At 40.3% G+C, this 18,744-nt stretch overlaps 1 protein-coding gene and 2 pseudogenes across 1 annotated transcript; all 3 read right to left on the minus strand.

The window, feature by feature from the left end:
• Nucleotides 1-808: 808 nt before the first annotated feature.
• On the minus strand, nt 809-8,276 carry LOC123486225 (OX-2 membrane glycoprotein-like). Its single transcript, XM_045217492.1, has 10 exons — nt 8,270-8,276; nt 3,453-3,549; nt 3,017-3,111; nt 2,495-2,791; nt 1,970-2,005; nt 1,739-1,835; nt 1,570-1,635; nt 1,222-1,281; nt 1,051-1,068; nt 809-906 (listed from the first exon to the last, which is right to left on the minus strand). Exons 1-10 carry the CDS (start codon nt 8,274-8,276, stop codon nt 840-842), a joined length of 840 nt encoding a protein of 279 aa, XP_045073427.1. The 3' UTR covers nt 809-839.
• Nucleotides 8,277-10,488: 2,212 nt separating this feature from the next.
• Nucleotides 10,489-10,664, minus strand: LOC123486226 (annotated as a pseudogene).
• Nucleotides 10,665-13,166: 2,502 nt separating this feature from the next.
• LOC121561451 lies at nt 13,167-13,341 on the minus strand (annotated as a pseudogene).
• Between the last annotated feature and the right edge of the window lie 5,403 nt (nt 13,342-18,744).

An 18,744-nucleotide genomic window follows, 5' to 3' on the forward strand; every position in this document is an offset into this window, starting at 1 on the left:
AGACTAGAATATTCCAGAAGGAACTTCAGTTGTGGCACATCACATAAGATAAAGATTTAAAGTAAACATATAAACAGCAACACACATGACAGATACCAATGCTTACAAGGTATGTACAAGATAAACATGAGTAAAAAATACATAATGTCATTTAAAAGCTGTACTGATGCCGTCTCTCTTGGTTTTAAGAGGTCAAACCCTGATTCTGTTACCTGATGGCAGTACTGCATATTGATTGTTCAGTGGAAGTGTCCAATAAGATTGATTTTCCCCTCGTACGTGTGTGATCTTTGTAAATGTCTCGGAGAGCCTTATGGTTTCTCCCTACAATCTTTAAACTGACCTGCACAACTCTCCCTAGGCCCTAGAGTATCATGACCTGAGCCAAACCAGGCAACTAAGCTAACTGTTATGACAGGCTCAATACAACATCTTTAAAAAAGGACTGCTTTTAAAATACGGATTGATTGTCACAGACTTAAAGATAAAATAACATGAACCAGATTAGTCAATAATGATAAGGTGTGTGTGTGGCAGTGTGAGTAGTCACTCAGTAGTCATTGGAAAGGTTCCTGAGAGAGAAAAGAGGGGGAAAGAAAATTGTCATATTTCAATTGGATGAATACACTGGTCATTATGAGGTAGAGGTTTTCTTCTGTACACAGTCCAGTAATAAAATGGTCTGACAGCCATTGTGACAAAACACAGCAGAACAGGTATTAACAGGCAGCTGAGTGCATGGATGCAGACAACATGACCACCACAACAGTACATCATTTCAGAGCTTCTTCCTGAAGAAGAGAGACTACAGCAGACAGTGAGAGAATGAAGATGGAAACCTACCCCTTTACAGCCTCCTGAGCTGGTTGCATCCTGCGCTTGTCTGACGAGCTGAGGGATTGTATGCTGAAACAAAAGAGGACATTTTTGAGTTATGTTTCAATTTTTTTTTTTTTTGTAATTTATACTAAAAACTTTTGTAACATTCTCAATATCGTCTGTTTCACGCTTTCTATCGGGATAATCAAATAAAGTTGTAAAAATACTCACATGTGTGACGGACTGGAGCTTGGTGTGAAAGAGATCAAAACAGACAATGTACCGGCAGGAAACATACACCACAGAAGTACATTTCCACGTTTCATTCCAAAGTTTCTTTCTCAATGAGAGAGATTACAGAAGACATGAAGAGGCTATGAAAGTATGAGAAGGTCAACCTACTTCTTAGTCGTCCTACGCTTGGTTGTTGAGCTGGTTGGTGAGCTGGTTGACGAGTTTGACCTGAAAAAACAAAATGTATATTTTTTAGTTATAATTATTTTTTTATCTTAAAAAGCTTTTAAAAATGTGGAAGAGATACTCACAATTGTGATGGACTGGAGGTGTGACATTGAAATAAATCAAAATGTACAATGTACAAACAAGAACCACATAATCGGATTCATTATTATGAATGCGTTTAAACCAGCATAGCACAGTCTCAGAAAATGTAATTGTCATGTTTCATGTTGTCTTTCAAAAAGGTTTCAATCATGACCCCTTAAATGTTCTTTAGAATGAGCATCTTACTGTTTGGATGGTGGTGGTGTCTTTAAGGGAGTTCTGCTGGTTTCAGGGTCAGTTACTGGGGGTTTTCTACATCAAATTAGATATCAACTGGTAAACATCTGGCAGACAAATCACATATTATATTCATAGTAACTGTTTTCATTTTCAAGGTAATATTTTGTATCTCTACCTGGACGAGGCATCTTTTATCCTCTTTAGCAGCAACACTAATACACAGATTACAGCAATGAGACACACTAAACCCAACACTGAACCAACCACTGTACCTGTGAATGACAGAGATGACAAGAGAAGACAGAGGTCAAATTCACAGGTACACTACACCTGAAAGTTAAATCATAAAAGATCAAAAACAATAGGTTGACTATGACTTGTCATTATTAGAATAACAGCCACTTACCACTGATCCAGTCATCATCAGAGACCTGAGATTGACCTAGTATAGAAATACACAGACAGTACTTCATCATGAACACAGGAAGTACTTCATAACGAACACAGGCAGTACTTCATCATGAACACTGGCAGTACTTCATCATGAACACTGGCAGTACTTCATCATGAACACTGGCAGTACTTCATTATGAACACTGGCAGTACTTCATCATGAACACAGGCAGTACTTAAAATCAAATCAAATCAAATGTATTGTCACATACACGTGTTAAGCAGATGTTATTGCGGGTGAAGCGAAATGCTTGTGTTTCTAGCTCCGACAGTGCAGTAATATCTATCAAGTAATATCTAACAATTTCACAACATATACCCAGTACACACAAATCTAAGTAAAGCAATGGAATTAAGAATATATAAATAAATATATGGACAAGCAATGTCAGAGCGGCATAGACTAAGATACTTCATCATGACATCATGTTCCTGATCATGTCAATATATTACACATTGATCTATAGACATTTCTCACCAGTAATTGAAGCTTGATCCCTAGCTGGAATCACCATGGATGCATTATTGGTGACATCACTGAAGGACAGTGACACAACACACCTAACCTCTTTGTCAGTTAGACTGGCCACTGCCACTGTTGCAGTAGTTGTCACAGTGATAGTTCCATTGGGATGGGTGACATCGACCGTGGTGGAATGTTCTATCATCATGTCATCCCAGGTCACTATAGGAGCAGGTCGTCCAGTAGCAGAACAGGACAGAGTGGTGTGACTGTTGTTGGTTTGTGTGATGAGGAGTGAGGGTCCATACAGCTCTACAGAACAACAACAGACACAGTTCACAGTGATGTTTTCATGTTCATAATGTTTTCATGTACATGATTTACTAAATTATCCATTTACATGATTTACTAAATGATTCCATTTTGATAAATGTTTGCAAGACTTTGGATGTATGATCTGATGAAATGGCTGCCTGAAGTTCTGAAGAAGTTGTTCTGGGTCAATCATTTACAGTACATTATGTTATCAGTTTTTACCATTGACTTGGAGGCAGGTCGTTCCGCTGATAGGTCCATCTGGAAAGATGTTAAACAGACACTTGTAGCAGGACTCGTCTCCTCTTGACACTCCTCTGATGATGGGCGGCAGGTAGCTTAGTAGCTTAGGGTGGCAGGTAGCTTAGTGGTTAAGAGCATTGTGCCAGTAACCGAAAGGTCACTGGTTCTAATCCCCGAGCAGACTAGGTGAAAAATCTGTCGATGTGCCCTTGAGCAAGGCACTTAACCCTATTTGCTCTGGATAAGAGCGTCTGCTAAATGCCCAATTATTATTATGATGATAGAGCAGTTCTGAAGTCCCTCATCTTCAAACTCCACTTTCCCCTTAAAATGTAGGTTGACATTGGGACCGCGTTTACTGTAGGTGGCCACATTTTCATTCGGCCCAGTTGTCACTTTTTGCCAGGTGACTTGCCGCACGTCTTTGGTTTTCATGAGCTCACAGTTTAAGACTGCATCTTCTCCCAGGGTTGCTGTGACAAACTGCTGTGTTCTCACAAACTGAGAGAACCCTGCATTAAGACAGACACAATAGTTCTTAGACACTAATAGCACTCGGAATGGTCAGAAGGGGGAGTATGGAGGTAAGGGAAGTCCAATCTAGGAGGGAGGAATTATGGCACCTGTTGTAAAACTATCGATTTCAGGATAGAATATACATGATATGTGCATAAGGGCACAGCACACATCAACATTAAAGTACCCATTAGAGCGACATCAATCATTGCATACAGTAAGAGTATTGAGCTGCAGATTCAATATGAAATCATGCATTTACTGTAGTGAAATGAACTGGTTTGTCAACAGTTAACACACAATTCGCATGCACACACTGACAGACAGACATACAGTTATGTATATAAACACTAGATGTGTTTCCTCCGAAGAGGGAGGGTGATGGATTGGACTACTTCTATTTAGAAATAAAAACATGAGACTAGGTGATGTTTTGAAGCCACTGCGCCGCCATTTTTGGACTCCTCGACCACTGTTTAAAACGTTTTGGAAGATATAGAAATGCATTTATTAATGTCTAGATTTGTTTACAGACACCTTAGTGCATAGCTCAGCTCAATGATTTTCAAGTATGTCATACACTCCTGTTTATGTTTTTATGTATATGTTGAATTAGTCAACTTTACCGATCAAATTTAATCAAACACTGTATAGCCTCAAAACATTTATTTTTATTATCATAGATGGTAGGTCCTTGCTTCCATATCTCTGTCTATGAATTTAAGTGGTTACATTAGCCTCAGTCTAGTAGTACCCTCTAGTGGCTTGAAGCCTCGTGTATCTTGTTCCAGTTCTGTGAAACCAAAACACGTCGTGCTGTGCCCAGCCTTTGTCTTACTACTTTTTGCTAATAAATACAAATTATTTAACAATTCAGAGTTTGTAGCTATTTACCCATGCAACAAGAAGATTGATTTACAGCTTCAATATGACATGTATTTAGTGTTGTGAAATAAACAGGTTGAGATAAGAGAAAAAGAGCGGGAAATTCCTTCTTCCTGTCACATGCTCCACATGCTGTTTATGCCCTCTTGCCAACTCCTCATGGAATTGCCATGCCAAATTTTTTTTGCTTGGCAATGACAATGGAGTAGGCAAAAGCACAAACAGATCTGGGACCAGCATACCTCCTGCATGAAAGTGAAATTAAACCTGCTCTACAGTCATAGTTCAGCTCAATCAATTAAGCCTCCTGTATATCTGTCCCCCCTTTAATTATTACCTGTTATTACATTTATATTATTTCTCTATTTTCGTTCTCTCTGCATTGTTTGAAAGGGCCGTAAGTATGTGACATATGTCTGTATGTGAAGTATGTGACATATAACATTTGATTTGAATTTGAAGTTGTGTATGCATTGTACTGACAGAGGAATCATAGGTGAGATCGGACAACAATGTAGAGGCAATAATACATGATGTAGGACAAGTTTATAAAAATGCATTGGAGAGATGGAACGCATGAGAACATACACAATATCTGAAGACAGTGGGACAGGCTTCAGCTTGTATCACTCCTCTGTGGTGTGGGCCTAGGTAAATCAACAATGTTGTCATGGCAACATTTCCAGATAATGAAAATGTGTTTGATGCCATTCCATTTGCTCCGTTCCAGCTATTTTTATGAGCCGTCCTCCCTTCAGCAGCCTCCACTGCATGCAGTGCACCCTAGACTGAAGGGTCAGACAAATAGGAATGTGCTAGACCCTCTGTTAAATTACACATTTCCCGAGGTAGGAATATCGCAATAATATGATCAATGGCTCATTCGAGAGAAGACAACCTCCCGCGTTATGACATTGGCCAATATTTAAATCTGACATGTATGATAGACGCTTTTGCAATCTAAAGGTCGTAATCCTATTAACTTCCAGTGTAGTGAGAGCGGCTTTATCGCAATACTAACACACCGACCGAATTTCTGCCTGCTTGAACGGCAATAGCTCAGATACACATGAAAACATGACATGACCCGGGGAATCGATAGAACATCACTCAGAGATGCACAAAAACAATATAACCTTCAAGTTCTACGCTTGATATAAAGAACCCTTCAGCCTTGTGGTGGTGCAGAATCTATCATTGTTTGTGTCTAAAGAAGGAAGTGGATCTGTTGATGTGTCTGTGTTTGATCATAAGACCTCTCTGTGGTGAGTGCTCTGCAAAGACCCCAGTTACATAGACCAAGATGCACTAGCAGAGGGCCAAGTGTTCCTGTGAAACAGTAAGGGTGGGTTGCACCAACATGGATTAACTCTTAAACTGGGTTAAATCAAGGTTTATCTATTAATCTTGTTGCACCAAATTTTAAACCTAGGTTTAAATAAATCATAGTTAAATTAAATCCTTCCTCTAATCTAAGTTTAGTTTTCACTTTAAACCTATATTCATTTTAAGCCTGTTGCTCAATTAAAAAAAGAAAGAACATAAATTTAGATTGGAGATTAATTCTAAACTGCCACTTGAGGTGGGTTAACTGATAAAATGGCAGCATATCTACTGTGGAGAGACCAAAACGACAGAGTTCCTCAGAGAATAATTAGAGACATGTTGAATTTTATGATAATGATGAGTTTTCAAGGCGATACCGCTTCTCCAAGGACTCTGTAATGCAACTGGAAAGAAAGGTTGGACCAACCATTAAGCATGGGAGTGATAGGAACGCGGCTGTACCCCCACTACTTCAGCTCTTGGTGACGCTTCAGCGATCCTGCTAATTTTGACACTGTTATTCAGAACACCTATAAAACATATGAAGGAACATTCCCGCTCCACTCTCATACAATTACAGTGTAATATGGTGGTAGTGTTTCTACTAATGTTGGCGATTTTAAAAACAAACGTGGAACAATCCTGTAAAACACAGTTATGGTTGTTATAAAACTAAGTCGCTCTGGATAAGAGCGCCTGTTAAATGACTAAAATGTAAATGTAAAAATAAGAAGTTGCCAAAATGGCTGTCTTTTTTGAGGAAAGGGTATTGGCCAGATTAGAACCTGTGACCTTCTGGTTGTATATCCCAGTGCCTGTGTCTACTACTCCACTAGGGAGGAAAGCACCACTATTGTTTTGTCACATTATTTAAAGCTTTTTGTTCAGTCAGTTTATTATAAATGTGATTATTTAAGAATGTTGGGTATGGTTGCAAAACAAAAGTTGCAACTTTGATTTGAACTGGCCTCCTTGCAGGTCGCAGCCCTTTCGTAATGCACTCCATCCACCTACAACCTACCACCCGTAAGGCCTTTTTTAATTTGACTCAAACCTGTACTCTGCCCACTGACTCATGCACAATAGTTCCATACTTGTGATGCAGTGGACTCCTAACAGGGAGGGCGATCAGTTCTAGTTGATGCCATTTGCAACAAAATATATTTTATCATTTTATTTCAGTGACATACAACTTTTATGCCCATTGGTTTACAAGGCACAGAAGACAAACATGATCAAAAGTATACCCCATACCAGCTCCATATACTATGGACATCTGAGTGTGTGTTACGGATACAGGTATCCTGTGTGTGTTTTTGTGTTTTTCTTCTCCTTCTGCCCTAATCACAGGTGTCCTTTAAGTTCCTGATTGGTGGTCGTTGGGGTGTCCCACCTGTCCAACATCCGTTTGGCTGCTGATTGCTGAGGTGGACCAATCAGTGGACATTCCTCTGTATTGCACCACCTGTTTCTGGTTTTTCACTTACACCTCCCATTGTTTTAAAAGCCAGTCAGTTGTGTTTATTGGAAGAGACTATTTCCGTATGTGAGTATGGATACTGTGGTGTCCTGTGTTTTGTGTACGCACTCATTTGCTGGTTACTCTGTTTGGTAACTTTGTTCTGTGTTTCTGGGAAAAGGGTGATTTAAGCAAGTTGCCCATGGGCATACATTACCCGTAGGAAGAAAATTGTCTAAAAACACTAGTTAGACCTGAGCGGACCACCCACTGTAATTTTTGTATAATTAGCAGTAGCTTAGCTGTGTCTCCTGAGTGGCGCAGTGGTCTAAGGCACTGCATCGCAGTGCTAACTGTGCCACTAGAGATCCTGGTTCGAATCCAGGCTCTGTTGCAGCCGGCCGCGACCGGGAGACTCATGGGCGGAGCACAATTGGCCCAGCGTCGTCCAGGGTAGGGGAGGGAATGGCCGGCAGGGATGTAGCTTAGTTGATAGAGCATGGCGTTTGCAACGCCAGGGTTGTGGATTCGTTTCCCACGGGGGGGGGCAGTATAAAAATATATGTATTCACTAACTGTAAGTCGCTCTGGATAAGAGCGTCTGCTAAATGACTAAAATGTAAATGTTAGCGGTTCTTGAGGCAGGCAAGATCAGTTTAGGTTTTTTTTACATTATTGTTTCATTTCTTGGGTCCTGCTCAGCCCTTTTTCCCAAAATAAACATATTGTGTTTGACGGTAGTTTATTGTTGTCAGTGTAGTTTTTGTTCTCACTGTTTCCATGTCATGATTCTAATTTGCATGAATTATGTTACAGGTCTCTGTTCCATCCACCCTAGACTTTTAAAGCCACAGGGTTCGTAACAGTGTGGCAGACTTTTGAACACACTTTCACCTCATCCTGTCAATCAGATCAAAAATGGGATATTTATGGAAATCCAAAGCATATTATCAAGAAAATAAAATACATTTCCCAAACAGATGAAATGGAGCGCAATCAGGAGGGCTTGAGGAAAAACACAGGAAGTAAATATAGGAAGTGCTTACCTCCCATGAGTCCCAGGAAGCCGCCTTCCGTGAGGCAATAAGAGACGAGAGACCAGATGAGATAAGAAAATGCTGATGTGTTACCATGGCAATTATCAAAACTAGGAACTACACTAGGGAAGACCTTCATAAACTTTATATAAAAGGTTTCAGCTAAACACCTTTTAACCACCAGACTGGGATGGAATATTATTTTACAAATGTTCCATCCCGAGAATAAATCACTTTTCTCCCGAGAATAAATCACTTTTCAGCAATCTGTAAATAGTACTGCACAAAATTCTAAAATCACCCCATCAGTGTCATACCATGTACAATATAGGGAAAGATCTAGGAAACAGGGACTGTCTAATTTAATATTGCGGACATTCAGAGATGCAGAGAATTAAGTTGGGTTACTTCTAAGTAAGTCGCTCTTAAAATTTGTAAGTCGCTCTGGATAAGAGCGTCTGCTAAATGACGTAAATGTAAATGTAAGTAACTTTGGCTTACTCCTAAGTCATCATCTCCAACATGTGACCTTCCATTATAGAGCTTTCCTTTGGTGTGGATTGAGGCCTATACATTCATATCAGGTGTGTTCCTCCATTGTATTCAGCTTTCCTTATTTCTATTGTGGATTGCGTTTCTGTACGCCAATGGAAAGTCTACAAAACTGTGAGCAAACCAGCCTATGTATTGAATACATGGAATTGGATTGTGATGACTCCAATGAATGAATCATGCACACAATATGCTTAGTTTATTATTATTTTTTTTTTAATCAGGAATCAAATTTGATGTGTATGAAAATGTTTGATTAAATATGCATAAAAGGAGAGTAATTACCCATAATTCTGCACCTTTGGATAATTGTACATCCAGTTTTGATCATCGGGATTTAGTGACTGCAAAGAACATTTATGGATCTACTGGGATTTTTAAAAGACAGACTAACTTTCTGTTTTGTCTGCTTGCACTAAAGAGATAAGTATAGTTGTGTTAATCTTTTTGCAGGCAGTCGTGTTATTTTGATGAATGTATTTGCAATTTTAACGGTATAATATTTTTTATGAATTATGTTTTAAAAAGACAACTACATTTTTAAAAAGCATTTACTGTTATGCAAAAGTTGTGTGTCTTGTGGACTCTGTTTTGGAAATCGACAAAATTGTTCCAAAATATGCTTGTAGGCGATTGAGAGAAACTGTAATAAATAAAGACAGTTGCTCCCATATTAAATAGTAGAAGAGTACACCATGCTGGACAGAAATGATTACAGCACCTGGTATTCCCAGGCAGTGTACCAACCAAGTACTAAACAGGCCCGACCCAGCTTAGCTTCCGAGACTGGGCGTATTGCGACTGGTATGGCCGTAAGCCAACGACTGTATTGTATTTATGATATGTACTGTATATATGATACGTACTGTATACATGCCGTAAACGAAGGAATAACTCTTGGTACACTATATAAAGTTTGTCACTCGGAAAAGGTGCAGTGTGAAATCATAGAAATAGAATCAATGGGATGAATAGCCATAGTTACTTTGTAACACCGGAAGACGGATGACAAACCATGTATACATTTCAAGGGCATATATTTGAGTATTGTGAAATAGCAGGCCTATCAAATAATGACTTCAGACAAACACATCAGATAACGTTATCCCCGAGCCGACTAGGTGAAAAATCTGTCGATGTGCCCTTGAGCAAGACACTTAACCCTAATTGCTCCTGTAAGTCACTCTGGATAAGAGCGTCTGCTAAATGACTAAAATGTAAAATGTACATCAGATAACTTTACCGGTATGTGAGGCAGTCCATGTTACCAGTACATGACTTTAGCACATTTCATAGTTTATACTGTAGGATAGTCTTCTAGTGTATATATTTATAATCATAACAATTGTCTTCTTTTTGTTAAACTACTTTATTACTTAGCTATTTGTGTATATTTTTGATAATGTGTATTGCACTGTTGAGGAGAGCTTGCAAGTAAGCCTCACTGTACTGTGGAGGTGACGAATAAACTTTGATTAGAAGATTAATGCACCATTGATATCAGCTATCATAGTCAAGATAACGGTGACCGACTTGACCAGCACTCTCTAGCCATCATTGACGTTGAGATTAACTGGTTCAAATGTGAAAATACAATACACATCATGATCCTAACAAATTCAAACTGAGCAACTTCACAATGAAGTTTATCTTTATCAATTTATCTTCACAATGACAGGGGGTGCACCGTTCCTGGAGGTACTGCAATACCAGGTCGATGCGTGGAGTGGACGGAGCAAGCCCCTATTCCATCTCCCTATTCCAAAAATCAATTTAATATATGGTCCCCAGATAGGGGACGTATCAGATATTAAACTGATAAGAACAGTTTTTTTTTTGTGTGAAAAATAATTTTTATTTTCATTTCACATTCAAATACAAGTACAAATTCAGTGCATAACGTTGTACATAACATGGATTTACAAAAACAGTACCTTAACCGTATAAAAATAGCAAAACTCCTAAAAAAAAAAGTGCTGTTCTGAGGAACCTGACCAGCTAAAAGGCCTACATTCAAGAGAAGCATGTAAACAATTGCCTCTAACAATCTCCCAAAGCTGATCTTTCAAAGGAATAAAAACTATTATAGAAATAAAAACATACACATATATCAAAGGGAACTCTGAATAAACCTCAGTGTATATCAAATATTTACAAAGGCTTAGCCTACATTTCAATTTACATGACAGAATACAGTTATACATAGGCCTATATATAGGCTATAAAAACGTTTACAAAGAAGGGTATATCCCTTTCCATCTATGTTTAACAGATGTGATGCCCCACTTATCTATTTCGAATTGTATTTTTTTCCAAATTTCTTGTTTTATGAATTTAACCAATCCCGTCGGTGACCACTTGAGGGTGTCATTGACCGCACCACATCTGGCCTCCCAAAGTTTGGTCTTGATAAGGGACACCAGAGTCACTAATTCTAATAATTGCACCTTTTCCACATTTTTTAGTTCAAATTTGGCTACCCCTTCATAATCTATGTTTTTTTAAATATTAAAATCTATTTTAATATTCTTCCAAACTATTTGGGCAAAAGAGCATTCCCATAAAACATGGGGAATTGTTTCAATTGCGAAACAGTTGTCCCTGGGACAAAATTTATTCAGGGTCAAATTACTGATAATAACAGATTATTTTTTTTTGGGAAAAGTTTTTTATTGATCAATTCCTTTAAAACAGCTCACATTTTAAATACATTTACACACATAAAAAGGCATAAAGTGCATTAAAACCAGCATTACATTACAGTTACATTTTAAAAGGTACATGTTGTTTATTTAAAACAATCCTACATAAAAGTACCCATTCCTGTAAAAGCCAATTAGTAAAAGCCATTTAAAATGTGTATAAATGATTCAACAAAGTAAAACATTTTTAAGACATAAAAAGCCTGTCAAAAAGTCACTTTGTTAAAAAAGCTGTCTTCGGTCCTTTGTACAAAAACGGGGTGAGTCCTTATCAAAAAAGTCTCCTCCTGCTCTTCCTGAAACGACTCCGTACCCGTCCGTCGGGGCCCAGAGGAGACTACTCCCCTAGGCGCATCGCTTTTTCTCTTTCATATCTCTCTAAAGAAGGTCCTCGTCTTGCTCTTCACCATTTCCCACCACTGTGCTCGTGTGTCAAAGAAGTCCTGTAGCGTCTGCCACTGGCTGAACTGCTCCCTGTACTGGCTAACTACTCTGTCATCTTCTAAAAGGGAGCAGTTCAGTTTCCAGGGCCCTCTTCCTACAGTCACACCCGAAGTTAGTGAAAGGGTGCACGTCAGCATCACGTGATCTGAGAAGAAAGTAGGGGTTATTCTAGCATCAGTTGGCGGGCAATCGCGGGTAAACAGATAGTCGATGCGAGAGGCTCTGGTGCCATCACCACCATTTTTGTTTAAGATTCCGTCTCTCACAGTTGAAGTGTACCTATGATATAAATTACAGACCTCTACATGCTTTGTAAGTAGGAAAACCTGCAAAATCGGCAGTGTATCAAATACTTGTTCTCCCCACTGTACATGTCAACTGCATATATTTGAGTCTTGTGAAATAGCAGGCCTATCAAATAATGACTTCAGACAAATACATCAGATAACGTTACCGGTATGTGAGGCAGTTCCTCCCGAGTGGCGCAGTGGTCTAAGGCACTGCATCGCAGTGCTAGCTGTGCCACTAGAGATCCTGGTTCGTAGCCGGCCGCGACCGGGAGACCCATGAGGGCGGCGCACAATTGGCCCAATGTCGTCCAGGGTAGGGGAGGGAATGGCCGGCAGGGATGTAGCTCAGTTGGTAGAGCATGGTGTTTGCAACGCCAGGGTTGTGGGTTCGATTCCCACGGGGGACCTGTATGAAAAATAAAAAATAATGTATGCACTCACTAACTGTAAGTCGCTCTGGATAAGAGCGTCTGCTAAATGACTAAAATGTAAATGTATGTTACCAGTACATGACTTTAGCACATTTCATAGTTTATACTGTATAGTCTTCCAGTGTATATATTTCCAATCATAACAATTGTCTTCTTTTTGTTAAACTACTTTATTACTTAGCTATTTGTGTATATTTTTGATCATGTGTATTGCACTGTTGAGGAGAGCTTGCAAGTAAGCATTTCACTGTACCATTTACACCCTGTATCCTGTGGAGGTGACGAATAAACTTTGATTAGAAGATTAATGCACCATTGATATCAGCTATCATAGTCAAGATAACGGTGACTGACTTGACCAGCACTCTCTAGCCATCATTGACATTGAGATGAACTTGCTCAAATGTGAAAATACAATATACATCACGATCCTAACTAATTAAAACTAAGCAACTGCGTTAACTGCATGATTTATCTTCACAATGAGAGGGGGTGCACCGTTCCTGGAGGTACTGCAATACCAGGTCGATGCGTGGAGTGGACGGAGCAAGCCCCTATTCCATCTCCCTATTCCAAAAATCAATTTAATATATGGTCCCCAGATAGGGGACGTATCAGATATTAAACTGATAAGAACAGATTTTTTCTTTTTGAAAAGTTTTTATTGTACATTTCCTTTAAAACAGCTCACATTTGAAATACATTTACACACATAAAAACGGCATCACGTGCATAAAAAACCAGCATTACATTACAATTAAATTTTAAAAGGTACATGTTGTTTATTTAAAACAATAAAACAATCCTACATAAAAGTACCCATTCTAGTAAAAGCCGATTAGTAAAAGCCATTTAAAATGTGCATAAATGATTTAACAAAGTTAAAACATTTTTAAGACATAAAAAGCCTGTCAAAAAGTCACTTTGTTAAAAAAGCTGTCTTCGGTCCTTTGTACAAAAACGGGGTGAGTCCTTATCGAAAAAGCCTCCTCTTGCTCTTCCTGAATCAACTCCGTACCCGTCCGTCGGGGCCCAGAGGAGACTCCTCCCCTAGGCGCATCGCCCTAGGCGCCGCAGCGCTGTCAGGCCGTGGCCGCCGGGACCTTGGGTGTTGTGGGGGACCCTTCGCCTGGGGTCGAGGCCCCCCTGTCGTTCGTCACCCCAGGGCTTCCGTGGCTACCAAAGCCACTGCCTGGGGGGTGGTCTCAACCTGTTTCCCTACCAGCAGGTTGCGGGAGGACCACAGTGCGTCCTTCAGACACGTGAGGGTGGGCCAGAGTTGTGTGAAGGCCTTTGTTGTAATAGGCCTTCGGCCCACCCCATACAGCACGAGCTGGGGCGTTAGGTCCTCCCCCTGCTGGCAGGCGTGGGGGAGATCAGGGGGCCTGCTTCCTTCCACAGGTCCCGTGCGGCTCTGCACTCCCAGAGCAAGTGCCTCACCGACTCTTCTTGGCCGCAGCCTGGTCGGGGGCACGCGGATGTCCTCGCCATGCCCCGGGAGTGCATAACGGCCCTGACCGGGAGGATCTCGTGGGCGACCATCCAGGACAGGTCCCGGTGCCGATTCAGCAGAGCAGGATGGGACACGTTGCGCCAAACCGTTGAGGGCTCGCCTACAGCAAGCCCGCGCACTGGACACACCGGTTCCCGTTCCTGCACAAGAGAGAGAAGAGAGCGGTGTTTAGTTAAAACAGTGACAGGCTCTTTTTCCAGTTTAAAATGTCTTAAAAACTTTTGGAGCTGTACATAGTGTGTGGGGAGCAGGAAAGAGACTGGGGCTCGCAGGTCGACTGGGATCAGCCTCAGAGACCTGAGGTAAGACCCCAGCCAGAACCGTGCGAGGGCCTGGGTCTTGTTGTTGACCGGGGAGGTGGCAAGAGTAAGATGTAACGCTGTATAGCGGCTGCCCAGGAACAAGTAGAGGTCAGGCAAGCCTTTCCCCCCCTTGAACCTGGGCCTCTTTACCACCTCCCTCCTCAGTCTCTCCCACTTGCTTCCCCACAGAAAATAAAATAACATCCGGTCCAGAGCTAAAAGAGTTGTTCGTGGTGGGATAAAAACAGAACTGATCAATAAAAGGACAGGTAAAATCACAGCCTTGATGATTAAAACCTTGCCCTCAAAAGTCAGCTGTCTCAGTCCCCAAAACCCTAGTCTCTGTCTAACTGTCCCTAACATCCCGGTCCAATTACCACTACCACCTCCCTCCCTGTCAAATTTAACCCCTAGAACCCTAATGTCCGTCATCCTAACAGTCAGTGGTAGTCCTGTCAAGTCTGAGTCTGCCCATGGTCCGAAAAAATTGGGCCTCCGTCTTGTCTCTGTTCAGTCTCGCCCCAGAGGCTCGTCCGTACCAGTCAGTCCTGTCCAGAGTCCTGTCAACAGATAAAAGGTCAGTGCATAAAATGTTGACGTCGTCCATATAAAAAACGCACTTGGCGGTCATCCCCCACTCCCGGGATACCCACCCCACTGATCCGTTGGTCCCTTCTCAAGACCTGTGCCAGTGGTTCTATGCAGGCCACAAACAGGAGGGGAGATAATGGACATCCCTGACGGACGCTCGCAGTGTACTCCCACTGCTCTTGACAAATGCCCATTTACAAGGATTCTGCTGGTGATGTCCCCATACAGCAATCCCACCCAAGCTAGAAACCTTTCAGGGAACCCCCATTTTTTGCAGTACCTTGAAGAGGTACTGAGTGCAGACCCGATCAAAAGCTTTCTCAAAGTCTAAATTTAGGACTATAAGCCGCATGTTTCTGTCTCTCGCATAACAGATGGCATCTCTGATCAGTACTAGGCTGTCCGTGATCTTCCTTCCCGGAATGGCACAGGCTTGATCCGGGTGGATCACCTCCCCTAAAACAGAAGACATTCTGAGTGTTAAAACCTTAGTAAAAAGTTTACAATCAAAGTTTAAAAGAGTGATTGGTCGCCAGTTCCTAAGGTCCGTCCTGTCATTCTTCTTATGTAAAAGTGTCACTATCCCTACTCTAAAACTGTCAGGTAGTCTGTCGAGTTGTTCAAAGTCAGTAAAAACAGTCAGAAGTTCGTCGGCTAAAACATCCCAAAAGGTCAGATAAAACTCCAAAGGGAGGCCGTCCTCCCCCGGTGATTTTCCCCTCTTAAAATGTCTTAGTCCTTTGTCCAGTTCGGTCATCGTCAGGTCTTTTATAAGGTCGTTTGTATTGGGTATGGTCCTGTCAATGTATGTTAAAACCTCCTCCATCGTTTCCTCACACCCATCTTTAACACCGAACAATTCCCCATAAAAACCCTCGACTACTTATTTTATTCCTTCTGTGTCTGTTTTTAAAAACCCATCTTTATCCTTTAACCCCGTCATTACCCTACCCTTGCTAACTATCTTTTTAAAAAAGTACCTGGTACATTTTTCCCCCTCTTCTAAATCCCTTTCTTTACTTCTTAAAATAACCCCCTTGCTCTTCTGTTCTGCTAAAAATGCCATTTCTTTCTTTACTTCTTTAATGTCTTCGTTAAAATCAAGGCCTTGTTGGTTTAGATTAAAATAACGCTCCAGTCGCTTCTGCAGTCCCAACATGCGTCTATCTTTTTCCTTACTTTTTCTCTTTCCTATCTCTCTAAAGAAGGTCCTCGTCTTACCCTTCACCATTTCCCACCACTGTGCTCGTGTATCAAAAAAGTCCTGTAGCGTCTGCCACTGGCTGAACTGCTCCCTGTACTGGCTAACTACTCTATCATCTTCTAAAAGGGAGCAGTTCAGTTTCCAGGGCCCTCTTCCTACAGTCACACCAGAAGTTAGTGAGAGGGTGCACGTCAGCATTAAGAACATATATTTTTTTTTTTTTTTTTGGAAAAATAATTTTTATTTTCATTTCACATTCAAATACAAGTACAAATTCAGTGCATAACGTTGTACATAACATGGATTTACAAAAACAGTACCTTAACCGTATAAAAATAGCAAAACTCCTAAAAAAAGTGCTGTTCTGAGGAACCTGACCAGCTAAAAGGCCTACATTCAAGAGAAGCATGTAAACAATTGCCTCTAACAATCTCCCAAAGCTTATCTTTCAAAGGAATAAAAACAATTAATAAAATCATACACATATACCAAAGGGAACTCTGAATAAACCTCAGTGTATATCAAATATTTACAAAGGCTTAGCCTACATTTCAATTTACATGACAGAATACAGTTATACATAGGCCTATATATAGGCTACAAAAAAACATTTACAAAGAAGGGTATATCCCTTTCCATCTATGTTTAACAGATGTGATGCCCCACTTATCTATTTCGAATTGTATTTTTTTCCAAATTTCTTGTTTTATAAATTTAACCAATCCCGTCGGTGACCACTTGAGGGTGTCATTGACCGCACCACATCTGGCCTCCCAAAGTTTAGTCTTGATAAGGGACACCAGAGTCACTAATTCTAATAATTGCACCTTTTCCACATTTTTTTAGTTCAAATTTGGCTACCCCTTCATAATCAATGTTTTTTAAAATATTAAAATCTATTTTAATTTTCTTCCAAACCATTTGGGCAAAAGAGCATTCCCATAAAACATGGGGAATTGTTTCAATTGCGAAACAGTTGTCCCTGGGACAACATTTATTCAGAGTCAAATTATGATCATATAATGTTGAACGGACCGGAAGACGTCTGTGTAAAACAAGCCAATTAAAATCTTTCAGTCTGTTGTCTAAACCTTTTAATTGTGCCCGTAGCCAGGTGGAAGGTGATATTGGTAATCGGTCTCTAGGAAGACAATTTTCTATCAATTTCACATATAGCAGTCTGTGGTTGATTACATTTTCTTTTACTTTGCAGACTGGGTTTTTCCTTGCCCATTCAACTATTTTCTTAAAATGTAATGGGATAATTTCAGCTTTTGGCTTACTATTATCCCACTCCACCATAAACCTTAACGGTATAAACAACCAGAATTTGATTAATATATTACATTTATGTACAGAAGACGACAAAAGACAACAAACGTTTGAGTAGAACAACGCATCTAGTTTGAGAGGAATATGAGGGAAATCCCTTCCACCAGCCTCTATAGGCTGGTACATCCGATCTCTTCGGATGTACTCATATCCCCCCCAAAAGAAATTAAACAGTACACGTATTAACATTTTTCTTAGAGACACCGGCATGGGAAACACATATGCAAGGTGGAGTAATGAAGGCAGAATGTCCGCCTTCAGCACTAACACCTTGCCACTAAAAGATAGTCGCCTCACTTTCCACAGTCCCAATCTTTTATTAAGCGAAAGTAGTTTTTCTTTCCAATTAACCATGTCATCTTTAATTTGATTTCGAAAGATATCCCGAGCACTACCATTGGTCCTGTGCACACAGTCAAACCACATAACTGATCAGATCTCCATTTCCACTGTCCCATATATTTTATTTCTGTTTTATTCTTGTTAATCCTAGACCCGGAGGCAACAGAGAACTCATCAATGACTTTGATAACCTCTTTCAAGCTCAGGTCGTCTTGTAAATATAAAATGGTGTCGTCATGCGTATTGTGAAATTTTTAGAATATCCCCTCCAGGTAATATAATGCCTTTGATGTTGTAATTTGTCCTAATTGCACATGCGAAAGGTTCAATATATAAAACATACAATAGCGCAGAGAGAGGGTCCCCCTGTCTGACACCTCGTAATTGCTTGATTACATTTCCAATATTCCCATTAATATTTACTCTGCTTCCTACATTACTATAAAGAATTTTTACCCATTTCATAAAATTATTTCCAAAACCACATTTTTTCAGAACTCTAAACAAAAACTCATGGTTTACCATGTCAAAGGCTTTTTCCTGGTCCAAATTTACAGTAATAGCTGGCAGGTGCCTTTCCTCTAAATATGCTTGAACGTCTCTGTGCAATTGCAAGTTCCAGGTTAACTTTCTCCCTACCACACCACATGTTTGGTCTAAACCAACAACATATGCCATGGCAGAAGACAGACGATTAGTTATGGCTTTACTTAATACTTTATAGTCTACACACAACATTGTTAAAGGTCTCCAATTTGCTAGTGTCTTGGGGTCTCCCTTT

This window comes from Coregonus clupeaformis, unplaced genomic scaffold (genome assembly GCF_020615455.1).
Source record: "Coregonus clupeaformis isolate EN_2021a unplaced genomic scaffold, ASM2061545v1 scaf1073, whole genome shotgun sequence".
Lineage (NCBI taxonomy): Eukaryota > Metazoa > Chordata > Actinopteri > Salmoniformes > Salmonidae > Coregonus > Coregonus clupeaformis.